Source organism: Brachypodium distachyon, chromosome 1, assembly GCF_000005505.3.
Source record: "Brachypodium distachyon strain Bd21 chromosome 1, Brachypodium_distachyon_v3.0, whole genome shotgun sequence".
Classification (NCBI taxonomy): domain Eukaryota; kingdom Viridiplantae; phylum Streptophyta; class Magnoliopsida; order Poales; family Poaceae; genus Brachypodium; species Brachypodium distachyon.
The window spans coordinates 18,877,703-18,904,983 of record NC_016131.3 but is presented as its reverse complement, the minus strand read 5'-3'; the positions used below and the strand labels follow the sequence as shown (position 1 = coordinate 18,904,983).

At 44.7% G+C, this 27,281-nt stretch overlaps 3 protein-coding genes across 4 annotated transcripts; all 3 read left to right on the top strand.

Annotated features, from left to right (window-relative positions):
* The first annotated feature begins 1,539 nt into the window (after nucleotides 1-1,539).
* LOC100840397 (ruvB-like 2) lies at nucleotides 1,540-6,505 on the top strand. The gene is made up of 2 exons (XM_003562775.4): nucleotides 1,540-2,453; nucleotides 5,572-6,505. Exons 1-2 carry the CDS (start codon nucleotides 1,669-1,671, stop codon nucleotides 6,215-6,217), a joined length of 1,431 nt encoding a protein of 476 aa, XP_003562823.1. The 5' UTR covers nucleotides 1,540-1,668; the 3' UTR covers nucleotides 6,218-6,505.
* Nucleotides 6,506-6,962: 457 nt separating this feature from the next.
* On the top strand, nucleotides 6,963-18,627 carry LOC100840095. 2 transcript variants are annotated; one of them, XM_003562774.3, is made up of 16 exons: nucleotides 6,963-7,131; nucleotides 8,355-8,569; nucleotides 8,804-8,940; nucleotides 9,028-9,138; nucleotides 9,227-9,328; nucleotides 10,504-10,612; nucleotides 10,683-10,883; nucleotides 11,107-11,275; nucleotides 11,377-11,458; nucleotides 11,547-11,640; nucleotides 13,504-13,600; nucleotides 14,383-14,476; nucleotides 15,116-15,188; nucleotides 16,002-16,175; nucleotides 17,785-17,907; nucleotides 18,256-18,627. In XM_003562774.3, exons 1-16 carry the CDS (start codon nucleotides 7,101-7,103, stop codon nucleotides 18,415-18,417), a joined length of 1,974 nt encoding a protein of 657 aa, XP_003562822.1. In that variant the 5' UTR covers nucleotides 6,963-7,100; the 3' UTR covers nucleotides 18,418-18,627. The 2 variants fall into 2 exon arrangements, with proteins under 2 accessions (XP_003562822.1, XP_014753146.1); XM_014897660.2 differs by lacking the exons at nucleotides 6,963-7,131; nucleotides 8,355-8,569 and having other exon boundaries at nucleotides 8,807-8,940; nucleotides 9,078-9,138.
* A 5,253-nt stretch (nucleotides 18,628-23,880) lies between these two features.
* On the top strand, nucleotides 23,881-27,190 carry LOC100839795 (protein indeterminate-domain 1). The gene is made up of 4 exons (XM_003562773.4): nucleotides 23,881-24,201; nucleotides 24,345-24,747; nucleotides 24,856-25,202; nucleotides 25,421-27,190. The coding sequence occupies exons 1-4, from the start codon at nucleotides 24,057-24,059 to the stop codon at nucleotides 26,920-26,922; spliced, it is 2,397 nt and encodes a 798-aa protein (XP_003562821.2). The 5' UTR covers nucleotides 23,881-24,056; the 3' UTR covers nucleotides 26,923-27,190.
* The last annotated feature ends 91 nt before the right edge of the window (nucleotides 27,191-27,281 follow it).

Genomic DNA, 27,281 nt, shown 5'->3' with positions numbered 1-27,281 from the left:
GAGCAGATAGAATAAAACAAATAATCCCTCGGGTGCGGTGATGACCATACCGCCGGCTAGCCGGCTCAAGTACGAATTCGTCTTCGACATCATTAATAATGGAAATATGACAAACTAGCCTCAAGAACTAGGATCACATATTTTTTTATTGTATTAGGCATCCAGACGTTGCAATCACTGCATAGCAATTTTATTGTATAAAATTCTGGAATTAATGGAGATGAATAGTCTCCATCGTCTTCTAACATCAAGTTCACGTGGATCCTGGGTAGCACGCCGCCTGGCAACGATGATGATTACACCTAATTTGGAAACTCAATGGCTGCGGCAGGATCCGCTCAATCTGGTCCGGTCAATGATGGAAAGTTTAGATTACATATATTTGAATTAGCAGGGCGAAATGACTAATATACCCTATTAAATCAACGGTTAGAAATGATTGGCACTACCATCTCTGCTCGTGGAGTACCTAGGTACCGTAAAAATGCTCAAGCTGAAACAGAAGTCCAAACAAACAGGGCCTGACGTGAGTGCTTAGAAAAATATTGGGGTTTTTTTCTTTCTCAAAAGGCATGCATCGGGTGCTTGCACAAAGGCTTTGGTGATTTGTTTTTCTTCCGACGCTTACCAGGTGCCATAAATAAACTGATCACCTTGTGTCTCATCCTAGTGCCTGGAGAATTGATTTCACGAGCTATTTGGCTGGTTCAAGTGGATGATCGTACAACTTTTTAAGCACCTTAGCATTGGAGGCATAACTTTTATATCGACGTGCATATAATCTCTTTCTTTAAGCACTCATGTGTAGACACCTAGCATTGTACATGCTCTTAAAGTCCCACAAACCGCTGTAGGGAAGTAATGTGAAGTAGATATGTTACTAGTTTATTTTGCTGTTTCAATAGTAATGACATAATTTGTGGTAACATATAAACCTTATTTATCGTCTTGTAGAACCATTCTACATTGAAAAGTGTGATGTGATATATCATGTTACCACAAGCCTATCTTTCATCATTTAATACACGTGACATCATCAAGTTGCTTACTTGACACTTTATGTTACCACTTAAAGCTATCTCCAAAAGCATACACATATTTGTTCAGAATAGCCAAAAACTGTCAATACGTGTATTTTGTCCAAAAACAAGCTCCAAAATATAGCTATGCCGTTGGAGAGGCTCTTGTGTCACTCCCGTTATGATTACCATCGATTTTAAATTGAGCAGCTACTCTGCAATACCTTTTTTTAGCGATCGACCGCAATACCTGTTTCCTTTTTTTTTTTGGATTCAGAAGTCAAGATAACAATGGGGCGGGCTGAGGTCACCCGGGCCGGTAATGGGTGGGGACTGGAATTTTTTTTTTTTGAGCGGGGGTGGGGACTGGAATTATGAGACGGGCGTTATGACAGGCGAGTTAAATGGGCCAACATTAGTACATCTGGGCTGGGTTGAATATGTCATCAACACGAAAACAGACCAGTTCGGCACTTCCGCTATTCGCATTCTTCTCTCCCTGTTTTCTTCCCCTTCGCCTTCATATATCCATCCAGTCGACCTGACCGCTAAACCCTAGCTCGTCCCCCTTCTCGTCTTAAACCTCGCCCCCAGACCCCTGCAGAACGGTCAATCTAAGCGGCGGCGGCGGCGGCGGCGTGTGGTAACCATGTCGGAGCTGAAGCGGCTGTCGGAGAGCCGCGACCTGACCCGTATCGAGCGCATCGGCGCGCACTCCCACATCCGGGGGCTGGGCCTGGACTCCTCGCTCGAGGCCCGCGACGCCTCGGAGGGGATGGTCGGCCAGCTCCCCGCGCGTCGCGCCGCTGGACTCATCCTCCAGCTCATCCGCCAGGGGAAGATCGCCGGCCGCGCCGTCCTCCTCGCGGGGCAGCCAGGGACCGGCAAGACCGCCCTCGCCATGGGCATCGCCAAGTCACTCGGCGCGGAGACGCCCTTCGCCTCCGTCGCCGCCTCCGAGCTCTTCTCCCTCGACCTGTCCAAGACCGAGGCGCTCACCCAGGCCTTCCGCCGTGCCATCGGCGTCCGCATCAAGGAGGAAGCAGAGATCATCGAGGGAGAGGTCGTGGAGATCTCAATCGACCGCCCTCTCTCGGCCGCCAGTGGCAGCTCGGGCGCACCTTCAGGTGCTGCCGCTGCCGGGAAGACTGGACGGCTCACGCTGAAGACGACGGACATGGAGACGGTGTACGAGCTGGGTGGAAAGATGATTGAGGCCCTGGGGAAGGAGAAGGTACAGAGCGGGGATGTGATTGCGCTCGACAAGGCCTCTGGGAAGGTTACTAAGCTTGGCCGCTCCATCGGGAGGTCGCGGGATTATGACGCTGTTGGTGCACACACCAAGTTCGTCAAGTGCCCCGAGGGCGAGCTCCAGAAGCGCAAGGAGGTTGTGCACTGCGTCACCTTACATGAAATTGATGTCATCAATAGCAGGTAACTCCACATCTCCCTCTCAGGAATTCTCCCATAGTTAGAGTCGAGTATATACATAAGTTAAGCCACATCTATCACCTTCAATAACTCTAACAAAAGAATTCACATTGAGCCTTTATAATGTAATGTATTGAAATGGTAAAGGGCACACGGTCTTGCAAATTACTGTCACCAGAAAACACTTACTAGTAAAGTGACTCCCTAAAGGATTCGAACCTTTATATGATGTAATGTATTGAAATTTTAAAGGGCACCTGGTCTTGCAAATCACCGCCACCAGAAAAGACTTTACTGGTAAAATGACTTCCTAAAGGAATCAAACCTTTATATGTAATGTAATGCATTGATGGTATAGGGCACTTGGTCTGTAAATTACTGCCACCAGAAAACACTTACTTGTAAAATGACTCCCTAAAGAATTTGAAATTCTATTTACTAGGACAAGTGCCATGGACTTTCAGCTACCCTGCTAAGCCTGTGTATTTGTCCCCAGTGTGATAGACTAGCCACTGGCCCCCAAATGCTCTTACAGCTCGTTTGGCAACCAAGAATTCATTTCATTTGATCAAAATGAAATGAAATCCAATTTTTGATAGGATTTCATTTGGTTGAATTTGAATTCCGGGTTGAAAAATCATGTTTGTCTACCACATGGAATTGAAGAGTGAGAGACAATTCTAGAGAAATGATGTCTTTTAGAGAGGAATTGAGGCTAGTTATAGTGTGATTCCATGGAATTTGAGATTGAATTCCTGTGGCTAATTCCGTGCCAACCAAACAAGTTTTTTTTGGAATTCAAAATGAATTCTACAATTCTATGCCCAAATGATGGGTGCCAAACGAGCTATTTGAAGATAGACAATGGCATCTTGAAGCTCGAATTTTTCAAACTTGATAGCCAGCCTTATGTATTATTAATTGTTTTGCCAAAAGAAATATTTTTGCTATTTGCAAGAACTTGCTCACTTAACAAAGGTGCCTGTAATCCAAATTAATGGCTGCCTTACAGTTCACTTCCACAGCTTGAACTATAAAATTATTTGCTGCAGTATGCCAAGCTATTCGTTTTCTGGACGTGACCTATATTTATCCAAGCATAATTACATAGGAGTATATGCCAGTTGTGAAGATCATTTAAATTTGTAGTTGCTCAAAGCTAGTATCATTTTGAGTTTTCATTTTCAACACATGCAAGCTGCTGTTTGTGATCAACGCATTGCTATTTTTTTTTCATACTAGTGGAAATGCCCGTGCGCTGCCACGGCCCAACGTACACGTCACGACCACTTTAAAAGATGATCCGGTGCACTAATAAATCATCATTCAAATTCTGTACCAAATTTTCACATTCTAACAAGAAAAGATCCAATACAAAAGTTCAAAACATAGAGCAAATTTGTATACATCCAAAAGTCTGGAACCCATAGAAAGAAGATGCTAATTTCCAAGCATGCAGTCGAGCTATCAGTAGATACTAATTTCCAATCACAGCATGCACATGGTAATCATTCGGTGCATGGTAGAACACTAATCTATCTATTATCCATAGCAGCTACCATCAATCAGGTTGGGAGTACATCCCAATTAGCTATCGAATTATCCGTCGATTAGTGCAAAGCAACACAACAAACGAAAACAACAAGGACTTGCCGGATGGTTGAGCTATGGCCGGGCACGTACTGGATCTCATGCGTGGATGGCGGACGACGGCCACTTTCTGGATCACGCGTTGGGACTGCGGACAGCGGTCGTCGGGTGGATCTCGCGTGGGGTCGGTATGCTTGGAGTGGCCAGGCCGCGAACTGCAGCGAGAAAAGCAGTTATGTCCATGCGAAGGAAGGAGCAGGAGGTCGGGGGAGAGAAGGGAGGCGGGTGGGGTGGGGGTGGGGGGGTAGCCAGAGAGGAAGGGGGCTGCGGCGGCGGGGGCGATGGAGCAGGTTGGGTGGGGCGTCGGGAAGGGATCGAGCAGGTTGGACGCTGGGGGCATCCGGGTCGGGAGAAATAACGAGCGGTGGCATATTGGCCGTAATTTTGATGACATGACGTACGGCGGCGGTCGTACCATCACCACCAACTCCAATTTAATACATTGGTATAGATGACCCGGGAGCATTACATGGTTTAACCAAACTAGATATGGGAATTATAATCTGTTTTGGCAGTTCCATAGTAGTACAATGTTCTGAATAGACCCCAGACCAATAGAAGCATGGACGCCATTTTCATAATTGTCATGTCATTAGATTGAATGTTAAGAAGATGCTCATGGTCTGTGCTGTGGCCACCATGTTATTCCTTGCTAGAACTCCTGGATACCAAAATTTACCGTTACTCCCACAATGCCTCAATCCTAATGTGCTATTTGGTTCAGCAAACCATTCATGAGAGATTACAGGCAATCAAGATCCTTTAACTGATTCGACTGCTTCCCCAATCCCATTGAACAACGGTGGAATCGGATAGAGTTTTGCCTACTTATTTAAGCATCCCATAAAGTTAGCTGATACCTTAGAAATGATGCCCTCCTTGAATAACATATCTCGTGGACTTGTTTGCAAACTCCAAAGAATGCAATTATAATTGAGGTGCACAAACAGAGTTCTGGTCTGCCTATTTGTTTATGGATAAGTATGGAGTTCTGTGTTATCCAGCTGGCTTATTCAATAATGCCAAAGAAAGGATCTGCAAGATCTTGCTTCAGTTTCCAGTTTGGTACAGGGATGCTCATGTAAAGTACATGGTCCCATGAAAATAAGTCGATCTGGTACAAGTTAATTGACACTTGTAGAAGGAAATATACCCTATCCTCAAAGATGAGCTAGATGGGTAACTTGCAGCCATACACAATGCACATACCTGCAACCGTTGATGGCTGTAACTGATCTTGATGCTGGTTTTAGCTGAAGGTGTTCTTAACCAAAGTTCCATGATTATGTTAAATGATACTGCTCGTTCGAATTGTATTGAGCCTTTTCAATATTTTCTGTCACAGTCTTCCTTATCCGATCAACACATCACATGATACACAAGCATATTGGGTTTCATATGCAATTCTTAGTGTAGTTTACTGTGGGAATTTTAGTGCCCCAACCAACTCACTTCTATTATCTTTGTGCAGGACACAGGGTTTTCTTGCACTTTTCACTGGTGACACTGGTGAAATTCGTGCAGAGGTTAGAGAGCAGATCGATACAAAAGTTGCAGAGTGGAGAGAGGAAGGAAAGGCTGAGATCGTCCCTGGTGTTCTGTTTATCGATGAAGTCCACATGCTAGATATTGAATGTTTCTCCTTCCTAAACCGTGCTTTGGAGAATGATATGGCTCCAATCCTGGTTATTGCAACAAATCGTGGTATTACAACCATACGGGGGACAAACTACCGGTCGCCACATGGTATACCATCTGATTTCCTTGATCGCCTCTTGATCATCACAACACAGCCATACACGGAGGATGAGATCCGGAAGATCTTAGACATCAGGTGTGAAGAAGAGGATGTTGACATGTCAGCAGATGCAAAGGTTTTGCTCACAAAGATTGGCACAGAGACCTCCCTCAGGTATGCAATCCACCTGATCACTTCTGCTGCTCTAGCTTGCCAGAAGCGCAAGGGTAAGGTGGTGGAGATGGAAGACATAAGTCGGGTCTACCAGCTCTTTCTGGATGTCAAGAGATCGACGCAGTACCTGATGGAGTATCAGAGCCAGTACATGTTCAGTGAAGTGCAAGGGGAAGCAGATGGGGATGACGCCATGCAGTCTTAGATGGATAATTTTACAACGTAACTCTGGTTGGTTTGTATGGTTTGTGTATCTTGGATATTCCTTGCTCCTTTAGATGATTAGTTTAAAGCCTATGATGCTGTTACCTGACAAGCACGCTTGGTGGATATAGTGAGCTATGTTAGCTGTTGTAGGGGATGACTTCAAATGTATCTTATGATTTTTGCCCCGGTGCAGTCATGGCTCGTGTAGTTCTTTGCCCGAGCATGTGCACCGGCAAAAGTTTATCCAAACATCAGCAGAGTAGAACTGGTTGTATTCTTGCATAAACTTTTGCAGGTGCACAATGCTCTACTCGTATCCATCACTTTGACACATAATGTCATTTCTGCAAGATGCCGATCAGTTCAAAGGCAGAGGCGAGAAATGTTATTATTCTAGAGCGAAAGTCTTGCAGCACCAAGCAGCAGGTGTCCGTGAAAGGTGCAACGCTGTGCCGTGTTACTCTCGTAGCGCCGGCTTTTGTAAAAATCCTTCCCGGACCAAAGCGGATCATGCCACATGATTCACGAGAATTGGGTACGAAGTAGAACTTGATCACGTTTGCTCCGCACAATACTCAATTTGGCGAGTCTTCTAGAGAGAGGCAAACGCATGGGCAATTCGAGCTGCCACAGCGCCACGCCACCACACAGCGCAACGCAAATTGGCAACTTCGCCAGGGTGATCATTGAGAAGCCGCCACGGTCGGTGCGTGCACCGGGAGTTGGGACTTTGGCCAGTAACGTAGCCAGGAAAGTGCGTGCACTGGCCTCGCCTATTCCCCAGTTCCCCTTGTCCTCCTCCTCCCATCCCACTCCCACCACTCCCACTAGAAGCAACCCACCCCGCCCTCCTCGACCGATCGCTCTCCGCCGGCGCCGCCATGGAATCCGACGAGTCCAACTCCGTCGCAGGTACGTGCTGCTGCCGCCCCGGCCCTCGCCCCTCCCCCGCGCGACCTGATCGAACTGGACTGGTGCGCGGAAACAGCTCGATCGCCCTACTTGGCGCCCAGTCGGATGCTCCCGGATCCCCTTGCGCCCGTTTTTTCCGCTTGCTGCTTTTGAGTTGAGTTTGCGTTGTGCCGCGCAATGTGTCAAGTTTGCTCGCTGTTGTACTCGCGGCTTGTAGGTAGGAAGTCGTTACTGATTTGTGAATGGAGCTTGCATATGTATGTCTCTACACTCTGAGAAGAGGTTTGGTTCTGAGTTCTGACCGAGTGATCACTGAGCACAACTTGGATGGAGGTGTCCTAGCTAGTTTCGATATTATGTAGTCGGGAATTGGTTATTGGCCTGATCCCATTATATTCTCAGTTCTGAGCTTAAGGGAGTGTATTTGTTCAGTTTAGTGACCGCCTAGAAGCCAAAACCACACACGATAGGTCACATATAATTTCTAGTATGCATGTACGATTGCAAATTAAGAAATGAATCATGAAACTAGGGTTATTGAAGCAAGGGCATCATAATACTGAATGAATTGTCTAAAAGGCTTACTGAATTTTCCTTTCTCTCATTTCTAGGCAGCTTGCTGAATTCTTAAGCACAAACCCTGTGCAAGCTGAAGGATGTTCACCTATATCTGGCATTTTGACTATCTTGAAACCAGTGAATTTGGACTTATTGTGCAAAAAGTTGATCAATATATGCATCCTCATTTATCAGACGCTTACGGTTTAGGTTCCGATAATGTGAGGTGATGGTGTGCAATGGTTCACATAACTGTCTTTGGGTTTATTTTCAGTACTTGTGTGGTAAAGTATCGTGGCTTTTGCCTAATATCCTAGTGGTAATACAGCAAATGTTTTAGTTGAACAAGGCATGTGCACTTTGACCAATAAAGGTCGACATAGTTTATGCACAGCTTGCAGACTCATCGAATTTTTAGCCGTTTGCTTGTCTAAAATGCAAGTATTAGAGCCTCGTATAACAACTGTCTGCATGAGTTCATTGCACAGTACTATGTCACAACTAGAAATTATTTTTGCATTTAAGAACTGGTGGTTGATAACTATTTCTATTGTCTATATATATTTTTTTAGATTTGGCTTGCATCTATTGGCAATAAAGGAAGCTTGGAGCTTAAATTTTGTACATGTAGCCTGACTACAAATATTTATGTATTCTTATCTCAGGAGGTAAGACACAAGAAATTTCTGTACCACCTGTGGAAGGTGTAGCTGGAGGCGGGACTAGTTATGGCTGGGTGGATGGAGGCTTACAGGGGTCAAGCCTCGGTACCAGTGTGATTGACCCTGCAAAAGTACACTCAACAGATCTTTTGCATGTGTGGTCTATGCCCAGCACAGCAAATGTTAGCCAGCAAGAAGCACCTCGACCTCTAGAACATGTATGTTATACTTATTTTATTAGCATTGCTAGAAGGACAAATAATCTATTGCTGCATGCCTTGATATGCAGAACTCTCTAGTATCATGCTACCTTTCCCTTCAGATGTTTTTCTTCTTCTAAATATACTCCAGACATGATGTTATTCACCAATTCTACTGTTTTATGATCTTCTTATGCTCTGTTACAATCAGATTGCTCATATTTGATCATCTTCCTTCCAAAATCGCTTCAGGTTAACCTTTTGGCAGCAAGAAATGAAAGGGAAAGTTTTCAAATTGCTTTACGTCCAAAGGTTTCATGGATCAGTTCAGGCATCGCAGGGCCTGTGCAGATTCAGTGCACTGATCTATGTTCATCCTCTGGAGACAGGTTTGTTTGTTTAAATTTGAATTCATTTATTGGGGTACTATCATTTGTACATTTCTACTTTGGATGATTATAAAAATGCTGCACCAGGTTAGTGGTTGGTCAATCTGTAACGTTGCGACGTGTGGTGCCTATGTTAGGTGTGCCAGATGCTCTTGTGCCTATTGATCCACTGTGCCCGCAAATAAACCTACTTCCAGGGTACTGCTTCTGTTCTTGCGATATTCAAGCACATCAACATTTGTCTTGATTTTATTTTATAATTGGTAGCTCACCTTTGTTTGTACAGGGAGACATCTGCAATATGGGTCTCATTAAATGTTCCTTGTGGACAGCAGCCTGGTCTTTATGAGGGTGAAATATTCATTACTGCTACAAGGGCAGAAACAGAGTAAGCTTGGCTTTGCTGCTTTATATTTGGTTATGTACTTATGTTAGGAGTGCCAGTATAATTTGCTCAGAGCGCTTTGACATGACTTAAACTCAAAACTCGAGCCGCTGATGCCAGTGGTCAAATGGTATACTGGAACATGGTAACTGGGTATATCAGTACGCAAGTTGTAGATGTGAGAGAAAACATTTTTTTTTGAAAATAATGCTCCCTCCGATCCATATTAATTGTCTCAAATTTGCCCAAATATGGATGTATCTATTCCTAAAAAGCGTCTAGATACATGTAATATTTCGACAATTAATATGCATCAAGGAGAAATTCAACTACGATGGCTCGTTTTGACTTTATTCAATTCTACCAATTCATTTTCTCGAACACGCCGAGCGGCGTGTCTTTTCCATTAAGAAGAAAGCGCAAGAAGCGCGAGTACAAGCAGGCAACAAAGGAGCCCCAAAGGGCTCAAAAAAGAAAAGAAAATGAAAGAAGAAGAAAAAGAAAGAGAAAAAAGACTATACAGGGAGGGAAGCGGGGGGGGGGGGGGGGGGTGGTCAGGGGGCTGCGCATTATAAACCAATTCATTATTTTGGTTGTGTCCCTAGTCTTTGAACTTGCCAGGAACTTCCTTTTTCTTGAACATGTGCCTAATTGCACACCATTTTTTATAGAAGAAGAACACACGGAGGCTGCCAAAACTTACAACACTCAAAACTACGACCAATACTAAACCAAAACAAAAAAAGTCAAGCAAAAACCTGTCCTAAGCTAACTAGAATAGAAAATGGAAAGGCAGAAAAAGGCAAACAAAAAGGGGTTAGCATTAAATTGCCATGACTTATCATTGTGGCGTATGAGGTGGTAATTTGAAGCTTGTGTGAATTCATGAGTCTGGTTCGCTGATGTGCTTTCAATAATGTTTACAAAATTTGGATGGGGTTCAGTTCATGAAACAAACATCTTGACAGATAGTTTTTGTACATCCTGAAGCCAAATTCCAAGCTTTAAGTCTCAAACATGGGTACACAGGATGTGTGCCAGTCAGATGCTTGCAGGTGGTCACAAACTCAAAGATGACATTTAGCCTTACATGTAGCCATATATGCATCTGTGTGATGTTAGTTATTCATTATTTTGAGTTATTAAGAACTATTTGTTTGCTTTGAATTTGTTGGCAGTTCCAGGGCAGAATCATTACCAAAATCTGAGAGATACCAGCTGTATAGAGAATTGAGAACTTGTCTTGACATCACTGAATCCAGAGACTGCTCAACGCCAGAGGAAATGGTATTTTACTCTCATAATATTTCACATGCTAGCCATATAATGCCTTGTCTTACAATTTCATAACATGCAGGTACAAAGACTAACATCAACTTCAACCACACTGAAGAGGATGTTAGTCCTTCCAGCATTCCAGGACTGCCAAGAGAACAATGGATTAGGAGACATGATGGATGAAGATGTTATGAACAATGTCGCAGTTCGTGTGAAGTTAAGCCTGACTGTTTGGGATTTCACTCTCCCACTGACACCTTCTTTACCTGCTGTTTTTGGTGTATCCTGCCAATATTCTCTTTCAGCATGTAGTAATGCTATGGTATCTTATGGTATAAAAATAATTATGTATGCCTCCTTTGTGGTGTGAGACATGTCACTACGATTTTTGCAGACCTGCAGTTGAGGAATTTATGGTCAGATTGTCTGTGGGTGTCCGGCTATCATGATTTCACATTTGAATTCTATTTATATGCACTTGTTGTCCTTTGACTATATGTTAGATATCTGAAACTGTCATTGAAGATCGGTTCTGCTTGGAGCATGGTACCAAAGGATGGTATGATGCACTAGATGATCACTTCAGGTGGCTCCTCCAGTACAGAATTAGTCCATTTTTCTGCAGATGGGGCGATAGCATGCGCATTCTTGCATACACATGCCCTTGGCCTGGTAATGCATTTATTTATGTTTTACTTTTGCAAAGGAGTATGCTGATTTGTAAGAAATATATCCTCAGGTGCAATTTTCCCACTTTGTTTCTATTCTTTTAGCTGATCATCCAAAGGCCAAGGAATACTACTCTGATCCAAGACTCGCAGCATATGCTGTACCCTACGCGCCAATCCTATCATGGTACTGTTATAATTTCTACCAAAATTTTATACCATGTTGTTAACATCTGTTCTTTTTATTAATTGGCGCCTTTCTTGATACACAACAGTACTGATGCAGCAAGAAATTCCCTGCGAAGAGAAGTTGATATCTTGAAAACGGAGGCTCATTGGTCAAAAGCTTACTTCTACTTGTGGGATGAGGTGCGTGATTTTACCTCTATGCTCTATCTACAAAAAAAAGCAAGTGTCGCTATGCTTATATTGCGCCTTGTGATGCCACATCAAATTTCAGTTTCCAGTACGCAGTCGGAACTACAAAATAGTTATGAGTTATGACTAGCAATTTTTTTACCGTAAAACTGTAGTGCAGGCCCCAGCAGTAAATTGACTAATACAATGTAGCAATTAGAGGATGCGTCAGGTCTAACCATGTTAAATGGAAAAGACATACTCCTTCCATTTCAGTACTTGTCTGTCTTGAACAAAAACTTCTCACCATGCCTGCTCCCCAATCCCTAGCCAAACTTCCCAAAATTTCCCCCATCAAACCTATGAATGCACTCTGCTGCACTACTTCTTTTTTACGTGCTCGACCTGTTATCGAGAGTATCTTGCTCCCAAATATGTATTCAAAGCTGACAAGTACTCCGTATTGTGAAAAACAGAGGGTGTCAATAATGCTTAATGTTCTTTAGGTCTTTTTGTTGAATTCGGAGGGCAATAATTATTGTTGTTATATAATGCTCAATGGTGCCACTCTAACATGCCAAGAATTTTCTGTAAAAAAAAATGTCAAGAACTCAAGTTGGCTATTAAACACATAATGTGGTGCTGCCTGGAGTTGCACATAAAAAATTTCCAGTGCTGTGTTAGACATGCAAATAACATCAGCAGACAGCCAAATAGAGCTTGAACTGTAACATAAATTATTTTTATGGTAGATCAGTTCATCAAGAGTTATATGTTTTTTAGAAATGGAAGCTTTAATAACCTAGCCTCTTCATCAGAGATGCATATATCCAAACTTATTACAGAGTTTATTGTACACTGCAAAACCGTGATCAAATGAAGAAAATGTAACAGGCCACACTGAGCAACACATGGACCAAAAAACCGTGGCAACCCCAACCAAAATAAGAGCATGCAGAGATATATCTACCCCGCGTAGCCAAGAGTTATGTAGCATTGAGCACTGAATATAACTGTACAAGCACTAATAGGTTCAATGGGTTTGGTGTACTCCAACTTCAATTAGTCAGCCACTTCTATGCTCTCTAGCCTCCTAGAATATCCTGATTCTTGACGTTTTTGGTTTGAGTACAAAGTCAACGTAAAAAAAAACCGATAATAAAGTTTGGAAGGTAGATCCCAATTAGTGTAACTTCATTCACTAAATTTGAAGTTTGGATCCACTCTTTTTGTGAGAGAAAAAGGTTTAATCAGTGACAATCTATTAGCTAAAGACATGGGAATGAATCAGACAAAAGCTCAATTTTCAAACCTGAACTCTAAAACTGCCTGATTTGCAACCTCAGACTAACGAAACTGTCCGCTTTTCAACCTCGGGTGGTTTTACAACTAGTTTTATCTGCCATCAATGCCACATGAGGGAGCTCAATATGGTTTAACCCAAACCTTAGTGTGAACTAATTTATTTGCTGACATGTGGTATCCACATCAGCTCAAATCACTTTTGGAACCACCCGAGGTTGTAAAGTGGACAGTTAAGGCAGTTGAAGGTACCGAAATGGTTTTATGGGGTTGATAAATGGACTTTTATTGAAGCTCGAGGACAGCAAACTTCAAATTTAATGTCTCCTAACTCACTTGAGTTCAAACTTGAAATCATAAACGACTACACAACACAACAGTTTGTGTGATAACATGTTTGCACTGGATATGTGACCCTTGCATGCAGTGCTATTCATGTGCAGAAGTTCATAAGGGCCAAACCAGTTCAACTCTAAGCTGATGCCTCAAACCGCATCAACTCATGTACATGGCTCACTTTGTTCTTTAAAAGAGATAAACATGGTCATCTTACACTTTCTCTTAACTTTTCAGCCATTGAATATGGAACAATACGAAGTGATCCGCAACATCTCTAATGAATTACGGACATACACACCTGATGTCCGTATCTTAACGACATACTATGCTGGTGAGTATACTTACATACTTGGATTCACATATGGAAAATATGGAGTCCTTTTCTTGATTAACACACGTGTAAAAATACACCTCTTTAAAGGAGTATATATGTGGATTTTGGTTCTGTGATGGCGTGAGTGCATGCCCAGCTCACCCTTGTTCGAGGCTTGGCCTCCGTGTTGTGTATCATGGTTGTTCTTCTTGTCATAAAGAGCCACAGGGACTGCCCCCCTATAGGTCTTTCTTTTGGGTAAGGGATCAGTGTACTGAGCTAGACATTTAAGCTAAATTTACTTAATCAGGAAGCTTAGCACACATGCTAGAGAACTGTTTGGTTGATGAAGTTACTGATGTATATTATTAAGTACCCATTTGATGGGGAATATTTAGTGAAGTGAAGCAAAGAAGTGAAGGTGCAATCCAAATTTATGAAATGAATCAACACAGGGTTGAAAATTTACAGTTTGTTTGGATGCCAGCATGAAGTTTTAGATGTTCCAAGTAGCATGAAGTTTGAGATGTTCCAAGTAGCTTTTATCACTGCTATTGAGATTTGATGCACCGTAAGATTATTTATTTATTATTATTAAGCCATTTTTTACGTATTGTGCTTGCCTTGTATATGTTTTATGAAATGTACATCTGAACAAACTTCGGTTGCCCTTCCTGGTATTAGGTTTTCTGGATATTTTGAAAATGATTATACATATAGATGCTGACTCTGCATGACAAGTCTTTAAGTTTCTTTAACATATAAATAATTTTCTCTTCCATGTTGAATGGCTCGTATAGGTCCAAGTGGTTCTGAACTGGCTCCCTCTACCTTTGAGGCTTTTGCAAAAGTTCCAAATGTTCTGCGCCCACATACGCAAATCTTTTGCACTAGGTATGCATGCTCGGCACTTCTCTGTTTGTTCTGGATTGCTGAAATCGTGTGGGTATGCCAGTCATGTCCATAGGTTGCAAAAAGACGTATATGTATTGTCACACTGGTCTGGCATGATGTGAACATGGTTTTCCAGATATATTGATTTATGAAAATGCATCTATTTCAATTTCCTGTAGCATCTAGACTTACGCTAAAATGGTTTTGTGTACTTGGTTTTAAATTTAAAATGTATAAGGTCAAGAACATAGAAATGTTACTGTGTTATCTCTTATCTTCAATTGCCTTTTCATACGAATCCTCAGCCTAAGTTATTCATCAAGTGCACGGGGTGCATAAAACTAACGGCAGTTCTGTCAACAAAAATAGACCAAACTAAATGAAATACCATTGCCCTATTGGAGAGGAATTTTGTGGTAGGATGGCCTTGACAATTTGATGAAACTGACAGCTCTGATTGATTTTGGAATGTGTTAGCACTATGTGAATGTGGGATATGCAACATGAAGGCTAGTTTCTGGATCGGTTCAAACTAATGAAAGTCGATTATATTGTTCCATCTTGGACTTGTTAACAAAATGCATGTCTAACGGGACTAACGAACCACTTCCATCACTGATTTAGTGTTTTCTTATACAGCGAATGGGTTCTTGGTACAAGAGAGGACTTAGTGAAGGATATTATTGCCGAACTGCGACCGGAGCTTGGTGAAGTAATTGCAGATTCACTCCTAGTTAATTTTTAATTATGCTCATGTTCCTTGTACAGTTTTTTTTATTCCGTTAGTCCATTAATATTCTGCTTGATATTGTAGTAAGAAGAAGCCATGCTTAAAGGGCTAAAGAAGTTAGAAAATTGTTTTCTGACTAATACATTTCATCTGAAACAAAAAGTGAATTTGTTGGGTGATAGTGCGTCAGGTTTCAGAGTTTAATGAAAATATGATGTGTACCTTCCTTAGGTTTGTATCTTTTTTATTATGGTAACTACTGTTTCTGTGGACAATCTGCGCTCAGTAAAACTGAATTGACACACATTTATGTGTGCCACATCTTTGTGTATTCTTAGTTTCTTACTTATCAGTATATCCAATGCTCTAGACAGGTCTGTAATATCTATTTTAGCGTCTACACTGCTTGTGGTATCTGGTCAACAGATTGAAGTGGTTCTTCAAATTATGCGGGCTTGTTTTCAGTGATGCAGTGAGGAATCTCTTGTATGTTGCCAATGCAGCCAGAGGATCAGAGCTTCGCGTACAATCTTAAAGATATGATGTTGTCATTAGTATTTTAAGTTTTGCAGTCTGCATGAAGTCTATTATTTTAACTATTCTATCTCGACTGTCCTGGTCATTTCCCTTCAAAAAGAGCTGTTGGTCAACGGCATTTTATATGGTTTTCTCATATAAATTATTTTAATCTTCATTTTATTATAAAATTTTAAATGGAGTATGCATGTAATGAAACTCTTTGTTTTTTTGAAGTTCGTGACTTATATCTTCATGAAATCATTTCAATTAATCTAGGAGTGGTGGACATATGTTTGTTTGGGCCCTACTGACCCGCAACCAAATTGGCATCTTGGGATGCGTGGAACCCAGCATCGGGCAGTGATGTGGAGAGTGTGGAAGGAGGGTGGCACGGGATTTCTCTATTGGGGTACCAACTGCTATGAGAAGGCTATGATTCCAAGTGCTGAGGTATGCTTTCTTTGCATTGCCATTGGAAAAGCTCTTTATATAATGAGATGCCATCAATTTATACAGGTGTGACTGCACTGCTGCTTAAAAGAAGTTATTTGTGTAAAAAACACCTTTAGGCCTTGTTTGGTGTTAGTGTATTTTTTAGTTACTAGTGTTTTGGTATTTGAGGGGTTTGGTGTTCACCCAAAACTCTCAAAAACCCAAAACATTGGTATGAGAAGTTTTTAATTTGGTACAAAAATGGAGTTTTTTTTTGGGGGGAAACTAGGGATAATCCCCTCTAACCCTTCCTACCAAACAACCATTTGGGGTTTCTAGTGTTTTCAATTTGGAGTGGATAATACCCTAGAAAACACCCCAAAAACTCTAGCACCAAAAAAGGCCTTAAGGTTTTATTTTTGCTGACATTTCAGGTGGGAGTTAAAAAAAATTCCCTGGTTCAAGCACCAAATGAACATAAAAGTTCCAATTTTATTTTTGGGATTTGTTCCTAATTCATCAAACATCCCTCCCCAAAGTTCCTGTCGAAATTCATTTCGTGTTGGAAGAAATGAAAAAGAGACATGCCTGACAGGCCTGGAACCTTTGTTGCTTTAATTCATGTTATGTGGAAACCCAAAGGTCAGAAAGCCCATGGCATGACAGAAAACATGACAACATTTTGCCAAATTCTGATGTGTCAACTTCCATCAAATTGATGGCTGGAGCTCTCTAACGTCGGAAACGGAACAACATTCGGTTTCTTTTCATGAGCTCTCAATTTCATAGGAAAGCAACACCTGAAATAAGGAAGTGGACGTAGCAGTGATAATGGTTTCTTGTTTCCTGCACTTTATGGTACTATTGTGGTGTTTTACTGGTATGCCTGGTCTTAGAAGAAAGATTTGTACCATACTACCAATCACGGGCATTGGTGCACAGAAGGTAGCTGCCTTGCATGAAATATGTTTGTGATCAGATATTACAATAGTAGTCTTCTTATAGTATCCCACTTATGTTCATAAGTGTGAAATTTTTGAGGGGATAGTTAAATTTATTGTATTTGGAGCTCATATAAAAGAAGGCACTGTTCCAAGAAATATTACTTGCATGTGTCTGTATTTTGAGCTTCAATGCATACTGCACGCATGAACACACACATGGAAAAAATAAATCAAATTCCATGCATATCCAGCGGTGTGACATCGTAAGCGAGAAATCACTATATATGATACTCGCTTGCTTATGTACTTCGTAACATTTTAAAGAAAATCCAGGACATTTGAACATGTTAGTATTTGATAAATAAACAAGAAAATTTGACCAGGCTATCTGCTGGTGTCTAGTTTATTAGAGTTCACACCTTTTTTTTTCAATGGATTCTAAGTTTAGTATTACATTGAAATTTCAACATTATTTGCTCCTATTCAGGAGTATATAAAGCTTGTCCTTTTAATAATATCATTTCCCATTAATCTAAACACCAGCATTATTATTCAGACTTCAAACTTTAACTCTATACATTTCAAAGTTGGATTATATTTTTTGTTCAGTTTGGTGTATTGTAGACTATTGTGCTCTACGGCTACAATGATACCTTCTTATTCTCAGACTTTTTGATTTGCAGATCTGTTTCCGACGTGGCCTTCCTCCAGGTGACGGAGTTCTTTTTTATCCTGGCGAAGTGTTTTCCTCCTCACATGAACCAGTTGCGTCCCTCAGGCTAGAGCGCATTCTCAGTGGCATGCAGGTGATTTTTTTTTAAAAAATTAGAATGTCTGAATGTGTTTTTCTCTACTGCAGTACAATCCTATTCGCAGTCAGTCTAAAGGGGTACTATGTTGTTTGGGAGTAACTTATCCCATACTAGGATCCGTGACTTAGCTAAGCTTTGTCTTCTTTATCCTACTTCACCTTACATTTTTTTAAGGGTTAATCATCCGACCAGAATGGCGTTTAGAAACACTACGTGACTCTACGAACCATTCAGCCTTTCACTTGTTTAAATTGATTTTCAGTACAGAGCTATAAGCTCTGCATTTTGCAAACCTGGAATTTATACTATAGCTCACACTTGTTACTTGGTTTTGTAACACAGGACATTGAATACTTGAACCTTTATTCTTCAAAGTATGGCAGAGAGGAAGGCTTGGCTCTCCTCGACAAGACTGGTGTGTACCTTGGCCCGGATCGCTACGCACATGATCATGGACCAATCGATGCGATGCGTGGCGAGGTATACCGCACTTGCAGCTCTTAGGGCAGCCCTGCTGTTTCTTCCATTGCAGCATATCAGTTGTTGTATATGGTTTATGCATGTATTAGCCAACTGAAACTCAGTAAATACTTTTGATCCAACTCATCGAAGCTGGATGGAGATACAGTATGTCTATGGTAGTGGCCGTCCGGGCCTGTTGTATATACGCAGGCTCCTGATGTTTTGTATATACGCAGTTTCCAGTTAACTGGATATCCGGAGATGGAACCAAAAAGATGGGTAAGTTATCGCCGTAAGCCAGGGCAGGTCCGGCCCAAGGCCCATGAAGGACTTCGTCAAACTTGTAATTGGCTGGCCAACAACAATGCCAGGCTGCCAGTGCCTCTTCACTACTCGTACGGATCATATCTATCTTATCTGTCAGCTTTCTTGGCAGCGACAGCTAGGCGTTAGCTAATTGGAAAGCTAGCGATTCGTACAGTAAAAAAAGAGAGCTAGAGACCCATTCCTGAGAAAAATGGGTAGTGGCACCGACACGTAGGTCCCTCCACCGAGCATCCGAGCTGGCCACTCTCGCCGGGCCCACCACTCGTTCCAGCAGTCCGGCTCCTTCAATCCCACACCCTCCTCCAGCATCTGTACGGATAGACGCCCTGCTGCGGTGCTGCCTGCACGCAACAGCATCACGGGCCACACACGCGAATTAAGTGCATTTTCCTTTTTCAGTATTTTCTTCCCAACCGCGGCATCGATTCCTCATCTCAGCAAGTGACACCGGGGCGCCGTGTCCCTCTCCGGTCTGGTAGCTCCATCACCTGATGTGGTGGACATCCCCCACAGGCCACAGCCAGAGAGCCCCCATTACGGGATCTCACAGCCAATAGCATATCTTATTTGTGCCATCCTATCCCCCCCGGGCCTCCGCCTCGATGATCCGTCGCAAATTACTTGCCATCTCGGGGCTGGAATGGATCGGAAGGGTCCCGCGCAAGTGGACGGCCATTATCGCACACATCCATGCATGACCCGAAAGATCTCCGACATCTCCATTGTCGATTAGCCCTTGCCTCCATCCGCACCGCAGAAAGTTTTAATCAGGAGGGGTATCCAAAAGGCTGGCACACCAATACGTATAAACGAGTATACTTCCTCCTGTGCCGATCTGTACGCGTATGCGATGCACTTCACTGATGCTGGTCAAGTCTTTTCAGGTCAAGAGTCGTAGTAACATGTGTTGCTGCTGCCTTCCTGCGGTAGACTGTAGCCCCAAAAAATTCCTACTGTAATGCTATCTGGTGGCACTGTTGCCATTGACCAGCTGCGTCAGCATCAAGAAACAACTTAACTGGACGCCGCCGTCCACTCGCAGCAGCATTAGCGGTTCACCAGGCCGGCTAACCAAACACAATCCTTTTCGACAACGCAGTGTCATCCGCCCCGCTTGTCATTTGGAACATTCTGGAAAGAAACGGCTCTCGAGAGATATCTCAAGAGTGAGGCGGGGAAGTAGCCCACGGTGGCTGCACGGCCGTTATCCGATCCCCGGCCCCTGATCTCACGGAGCAACAGCAACGGCCCTCTCATTGATAAGTTGCCGTTTTTTTTCTGCTGAGAGTTTCGGTCAGAGTCAGTTACCCCTTGCCTATCTTGTCCGGTCAAACTGACGTCAGCACTGATCCCCACTCACGCCCAACTCGCCTGCATGTCTTCGGATCACAAGAGACTCACGAGGCCATTCAGTAAAATAATCACATCCTGATGAAACCAAACCAGAATTTGCTCAACAGCTAGGTAGCTAGCTAGCACTCCTGTATGGTTGTGTGTAGGTAAGGTCGAAGAAGCACAAAGAATTATCAAGTGCTGTTCATGTGGAACTGTTTGCTTTTCTCACTCCATAGATGCTAGCAGTACTGGTACGGGTGTATCTTGAATGAATTCTTGATCAATAAGTTGCTTGTGGTTAAGCTATCTTGCGTGAAAGACGGCTTGCTTTTCACCGAAGGGGCATGCACGATGATAGGTTCCGCCGGATGACCTTTCTTTCCCTTCCCGAGAAGAGCTTTCCCGTGAACGAATGATTGGATTGCTGCATATGCCCACATTTGTCCCCACCTGCTTGGACGTAGCCATCGACCTTTCCTTTCGTCCCGGGGCTGATTTCTCTTTTTTGGAGGGCCAATATATAGTGTCGCCGATCCCCATGTACTGGTAGTATATTTCGTCGAACTGCTTGCAATAATACAGTTTACACTTCAGTCATCCGAAAATTATTTATTCTTTTCCAGGTGACGACCGATCCAAAACTCCACTACGGCTCGGTTGCCCGTGGGCTCTTTTTACATAACAAATCCAAACACGCAGGTGGGATGGCTGGCGGCGCTAAACCACACACGAATCGAGGAACAGAAAAGATCTTGGCCGGGAAGGGACCACGAGCAAATGGGGATCGTGTGACTGGGAGCGTGCGGGGGAAGAATAGACCGTACAAAGGCGCAAAATTAGACCATGGACCGAAATGGGATGGGGGAGTAGCCTTTTACCGCTGGTTCCCAATTTCCCGTCCATTGGAGTGCTTGCATTGCATGCATATCGGTGGATTGGGACAAGGGTAATAGACGAGCACAAGGAAAAGACAAATTGGTGTTTTAGGAATTTTTGTTGCGAGGATGACCAAAAAGTTTCTAGCTCTAGTCCCCTCTGCCACCACCGTTCCTTATCTCCTATGCCAGCCCCGCAACTCGGTACACCTTACACCATTGTGATTTCTACTAATTCCTAAGAAACTTTAGGCTTGGTTTTAGATATCCTCAAAACTGAATTGGCTCCAATACCGAATCAGAATGTTTACTTCAATGAGTTCTACTAACTTTTTTTGTTGTTCCGTTGTACAAGATATTGCTAGTTGGAATCAAGATATCAGCCAATTCAAATATTTTTGTTTAGATGTCCATAGAATTGTATTTGGTTTGAGCTCACGGTGTTTGTCGAAGCTCGTTGTAGTAGACTCTGGAGCTTGCCAAAGTTCGTCGGAATATTTGATGGAGCTTAACAGAGTAGTCGCCAGCGGTGGGCGGGGCAACTGTAGTCCAATTTCATACGATTCAGAGATGTAAGACTCAGAATACAGAGCGAGCCGTTTTAGTTCAAGTTTAATACTCTCTCGGTTCCTTATTATAAGATGTTTTATGTTTGTCCTAAGTCAAACTCAAGTTTGACCAAGTTTGTAGAAAAGTACATGGTATCTAAAACCAGGGAAGGTGGGTAGGGAATTTTTGTTAATCCCGTGCAAATCAAAGATACATTGATGGTCGAAGAGGTATGTCCACACAAGTCACTGCAAGGTCTCAAAAGGAGAAATGCTTAGATCAATCTAATTTGATGCATCAAATGACTGCACATCCATGATTTCCGCAAATATCTAAACCCCTGCCACTTGCTCTTGAATTGATCTTTGCCCTAGTCGCCGTTGTCCCTTTCAGTCATATATGTTCTTCGAAATTTGATTCACACTCCACTCTTATTTAATCCACTCCCACCTTGCTCTGTCCCTATATATCCCTTCCAATTGCAGCCGTCTCTTCAACCCGTATGGCCTTTTGACCCAGTCTCCACTCCATCCCTTATCTATGTCCATGTCCCGCTTTCCCCCCCTCCATTCTCGCTCTACCCCTTTCCTACCCTCGCCACCTCCCCCCCCCCCCTTTCAAACATATCTCATCCATGTTCCAATTTCCAATCCATATATTATTTACCCTCAATACCTCGGCCGAAACACTATGGCTTCCATGATATAATCTATACTCCATCGATTATCTACTCTCGGTCTCTCCAGACAGCATCGTCCATTGAGCCCTTTCTCCTCATACTTTTCCGAGCAGAATCCCGTGACCACCACAGATCCACGAACAAAACCATTGCCTCCTCCAAAATTTTCTTGATGTTGATTTATTTTTTCACTAGGTTATTGTCGGTGTCAGGTGCAATAGATTCTGCGAGATTGATTTGCTTGCCGTCGCCGCCCGGTTATTGGATGAAACATCACTAGGTTTGGTATCTAGCATAAAATGCTGATTTATTTTTGTTTTTGTCAAGATCTACCAATGCCTTTGCCGTGAAAAAAAACTTGGATACCTTGTAGTTTGGTTTTGAAATTCAGAACCATGAAAACGCTGCTTGGGAGGATAACATTTTTTCTTTCGAAACGGACTTGGTAGGACAACTTAGAAACACATGTACTGAAAACTAAAGTACATTTATTGTGGGAAACACCTGAACTTGCCCCGAGGTAAAAAAGATGGAAAAAATAAATGCTCGCCAAAACCGCACCCATTTGACATTTCCATGCTCTGCTGTGCTGGCAACGGACACTGTTTGCTCGCTCGCTTGCTTTTTCTGTCCGTACTAGGCGATAGATCCAACACGCACACCCACATTCACAACTCACACACGCGCGAGGTGGGTCTACCAACGCGAACGGCGATGCCCAGCGATTGCGCCTAAAAATATCCTCTCCGTCCACACGAAACCTAGGCCACGGAACTCCACGTAAAAGCAAGCAACAATAATAAGCTTCTTTTAGTCATAGAGTCGTGTTTAGTCCACCTTTGCGAGAAGCAAGCAAAGAGGAGAAGAAAAAAGAACGGGAAAGGAAAAAGGGAGAGAGCGTGGCTCAGCTCAGGACGAATTTACTATCCGCCACCGTCAAAGCCCTCAACACGACAAGTTCCTGCGTCGCGAGCACACAGAGATTATAAAAACCCGCCGACTTCACTTTTCTTTCCCTGCTTATTTTTCTTCTCTTTTCCGTTGCTAGAGCTCCCGGCCACGCCAGCGAGTACGTCCGGCGCCGTTGCCGTTGGGCGTATGGACATACGCCGCGGTTTTTGTGAGGCGCGACACGACAACCCCCACCGCCATGTGGATAACGGCGATCTCCGAGCAGCCGCGCTAGCTGGGCCTGGGCCCTGGGCCCGCGTCGTTGTCGACTTCTCCCCGGGAGATCCAATCCAACCGCTGCCGACCGCGTGTGGTTCACCTCGCTGGCCTGGAGGAACACGGACCCTCTGGTCTTCTGCCTGCCCTAGCTAGTACCTTTCCTTCCCGTGGTCTCCAAAAATATCCCCAGCATCGACTTGGTGTACGAGTAGTCCAGTACTAATCTCTTATACGGAGCAGTGCTATGCTGGAAGTATAACTAATTAATGCACTGGGAGTACTACAGTATTTATACGGGAATAATACACGTACGTACATGGAATTCAGGGAGGGGGAGGGACGGCACAGCGGTGAAGCGATTGGACACGGGCGATTGTCATTTTCTGTGGGGATTTCGGAGGGTGTGTTGTGTTGGATGGATTCGAGGGAGGCACCACCAGAAAGGCTGGGCAGTAAATGGGGGTGAAGGATGGAGGAGACCACGTGCGCACGCATCGCGGCGCGGGATCTGACGGCGGCGACGGGACGCTACCCACCCCACACCGGAAAGCCAACGTGCCGGATTGGCTTGGCACCCCGCGGTAGTACAACCCCCCCACCCGGACCGGAGGAACGCCCCTTCCTCATCCCGATGCCTCTCCTGCTCTGACTCTCCCATCCGTCTCTCTCCCCCAATCGAAAGCAAGCAAGCGAGCAGAGAGGAGAAGCGAGGAAAGGGGGGCGAGTACTATGCGCTGGAGCAGGCCATGGTGGATAAGGGGGAGCTGAGGAAGGCGGGCGAGCTCATGGGAACGGCTGCGGCGCCAGATCGAGCGGAGATGCCGCCCAATCCGACGGAGCCGCCGGCGCCGGCGCCGGCCAAGAAGAAGAGGAACCTCCCGGGGACGCCAGGTGAGAGCGCAGACTTGGTTTTTTTCTTCTTCTTCTTTTCTTTAGGGGAAGGGGGCGGGGTGGTTGTTGGTATCGCGCGAACTCTGTTGATCTGATTGATTGATTGCTTGCCTGTGTGTGTTCGTGTTCGTGTTCGCGTGCAGACCCGGACGCGGAGGTGATCGCGCTGTCTCCGGGGACGCTCATGGCCACCAACCGGTTCGTGTGCGAGGTGTGCGGCAAGGGATTCCAGCGAGACCAGAACCTGCAGCTGCACCGCCGGGGCCACAACCTGCCGTGGCGGCTGCGGCAGCGCGGGCCCGGGGCGGCGCCGCCGCGCCGGAGGGTCTACGTCTGCCCGGAGCCTGGCTGCGTGCACCACTCGCCGGCCCGCGCGCTCGGGGACCTCACGGGCATCAAGAAGCACTTCTGCCGCAAGCACGGCGAGAAGCGGTGGGCCTGCCCGCGCTGCGGCAAGCGCTACGCCGTCCAGGCCGACCTCAAGGCCCATGCCAAGACCTGCGGCACCCGCGAGTACCGCTGCGACTGCGGCACCCTCTTCACCAGGTACTCCACTACTTTTAGGCTTTCTTCTTTTTCCCCAATTCCAACTCGTCCCAAGTGTTTGCATCCTTGTTCGATTCATTCATCACCCGGCGTGCTGGATTCGTTCAGGAGGGACAGTTTCGTGACTCATCGCGCCTTCTGCGGCGCCCTCGTCGAGGAGACCGGCAGAGCTCTCACTGTTCCGGCACCGCCTTCACCTCGGCCTCCTGATTTGGTGGAGGTTGAGGAGAATGTGGTCAAGGACAAGGAGAAGGGGGAAGAGAATGTGGACCGGGACAAGGAGACTGAGGATGAGGAGAAGGGGGGAGAAGAGGATAATGGTACTTCTGCTGTGGCCGAGGTGGACGAGCCTCAGTGCGTCGAGGCAGCGACGGAGGAGCCCCAGCGCAGTCCATCGCCACCATCTCCACCACCACAGGAGCAGCAGCCAGTGGCAGTGGTGCCAAATGTGGATGGTATGCTTATTTTTGCATTTTGTTGTGTGTCTTACTATCTATAGATAGACTATGTGTGATTTATAGCAAATTCGTGCTCCTTAAAATCTTCTTATTGCTGTAACAAAAAAGGAAGGCATGATTCTTGTCTCATTCCTTATTCGGCTGGCCTTTTGATCATTCAACCAACATTGATGAGTGACTTGTTCTTTCATATTGTGTTTGTTTACATGGTACAGAGACAGAGGTGGTTGCTGAGTCAATTATGGATGTCAAGCAAGAGGAGGAAGACAAGGGAGATGAAGATGTTTGCTTCCATGAAGCTGATCAATACGATGGCACTGAGCTAGAGGACTCCAACCTGCCAGATAAAGATAATGATACCCCGATGCTTCCTTGCTTTCTGCCTGCACCCTCGGATGCCATTGGTACAGATGGTCGTGGCACGAGTTGTGGCTCAATCAGCAGTGCTTCCAATTCCATTGCACCAGCAACAACGACTAGCACATTTGCTGGGCTGTTTGCATCAGCCACGACAAGCGCCACTCCCCAGAGTAGATCGCTGCGTGATCTTATTGGTGTCGATCCCACCTTCCTTTGCCTTGCGATTGGTGCACCGTCGTTCCCTCAAACAAATGCAAGCAACCCTGGCTCCTTTGCTCCACCTCCAGCACCGCACATGTCCGCAACTGCACTCTTGCAGAAGGCTGCTGAGGTTGGAGCTTCTCAGTCAAGCTCGTCTTTCTTGAAGGAATTTGGGCTTGCAAGTTCCTCCACATCAACCCCATCCAGGCCACCTCAAAGGTCTATAGATGGCCCAACACAATGCCAGCTACCTCAAGGGAGGTTCACCGAAAACTCGACACATTCCAAGCTATCTCAAGGGAGTTTCATGGATAACTCGCCACCATCCCAACAACATCAAGGAAGACCTCAAGGAAGGTTCTTCGATAACTCGATACCATCCAATCCACCTCAAGGAAGGTTCTGCCATAATTCGCCACCATCTAATCTGCCGCAAGGAAGGTTCTTGGGTAACTCATCACCATCTAATCTACCTCAAGGAAGGTTCTTGGGTAACTCACCACCATCTGATCTACCTCAAGGAAGGTTCTTCGGTAACTCGCCACCATCAAATCTGTCTCAAGGAAGATTTGTTGAATATTCACCGTCATCCAAGTTAATGCCAGGACAGTTCATCAGTAACCCCACACTAGCCAAGCTGCCTCAAGGAAGGTACATCGATAGCTCGCCACTACCCAACCTGCCGCAAGGAGGGTATGTCGATAGCTCGCCACCATCCAAGGTGCCGCAAGGAGGGTATGTCGATAGCTCGCCACCATCCAAGGTGCCACATGGAAGGTACATCGATAACTCGCCACCATGCAAGCAATCACAAGGCATGTTCGTTGATAACAGTGCACAGCAGTGGCACCACCGGAGTAATCAGCTAATGGATATGGAGCCCAGGCCAATGCTGTCTGGCAGTCTTGGCCTTGGCCTCGCGTACAACGGTGCAAATCCAGGGTTGCCAGATTTGATGATGGGGCAATCACCACTGTTCGGTCCCAAGCCTGCTACTCTGGACTTTCTTGGGCTTGGTATCGGAGGGACCATGGGCGGCTCCACGGCCAATGGTGGCCTCCCGGCATTGATGGTTGGAGGAGAGCTGGACATGGGGTCTGTGCAGGCTCCATGGGAGGAGGCCAAGAGGAATACCAACGGCCGTACAATCCTGTGAGGTTTTCTTTTTGTAACCTTAGGGGATTTTTCTGCTTTGGTTCATCATTCTTTCAGCTGCTGATGTTGGTAGTAGAAGCTACAACTGTGTAAGCTGCAGACTTGTATATAGATCTACCCTTCCAATACCCCTACTCTCCTGTCTAAATTAAAAGCTGTTACTATAGAGAGAATTTATCCTTGCAAGTTGGAGCCATAACATTGGTGAGACCTGTTCCTGTCAAATGCAACGAGGTCACAGGGGTAAGTAGTTGCCTTTATTACCGATAGCTTGTGGTGCCAAATCGCCGATTGCAGGATGGCTTCGGAAAAGGAAAGGCTGAGATCGAGACAGCCAGGGCAGCATGGAAAAGGTTTTTC

What these genes read in the sequence shown, in the direction of transcription:
- LOC100840397 (XM_003562775.4), top strand. Translation starts at nt 1,669, where the DNA reads ATGTCGGAGCTGAAGCGGCTGTCGGAGAGCCGCGACCTGACCCGTATC. An exon ending in ATTGATGTCATCAATAGCAG is followed by an intron (nt 2,454 to 5,571) that starts GTAACTCCACAT and finishes ATCTTTGTGCAG; the next exon opens with GACACAGGGTTTTCTTGCAC.
- LOC100840095 (XM_003562774.3), top strand. Translation starts at nt 7,101, where the DNA reads ATGGAATCCGACGAGTCCAACTCCGTCGCAG. An exon ending in CACCTCGACCTCTAGAACAT is followed by an intron (nt 8,570 to 8,803) that starts GTATGTTATACT and finishes AAATCGCTTCAG; the next exon opens with GTTAACCTTTTGGCAGCAAG. An exon ending in ATACACATGCCCTTGGCCTG is followed by an intron (nt 11,276 to 11,376) that starts GTAATGCATTTA and finishes CTATTCTTTTAG; the next exon opens with CTGATCATCCAAAGGCCAAG.
- LOC100839795 (XM_003562773.4), top strand. Translation starts at nt 24,057, where the DNA reads ATGGTGGATAAGGGGGAGCTGAGGAAGGCGGGCGAGCTCATGGGAACG. An exon ending in GAACCTCCCGGGGACGCCAG is followed by an intron (nt 24,202 to 24,344) that starts GTGAGAGCGCAG and finishes GTTCGCGTGCAG; the next exon opens with ACCCGGACGCGGAGGTGATC. An exon ending in AGTGGTGCCAAATGTGGATG is followed by an intron (nt 25,203 to 25,420) that starts GTATGCTTATTT and finishes TACATGGTACAG; the next exon opens with AGACAGAGGTGGTTGCTGAG.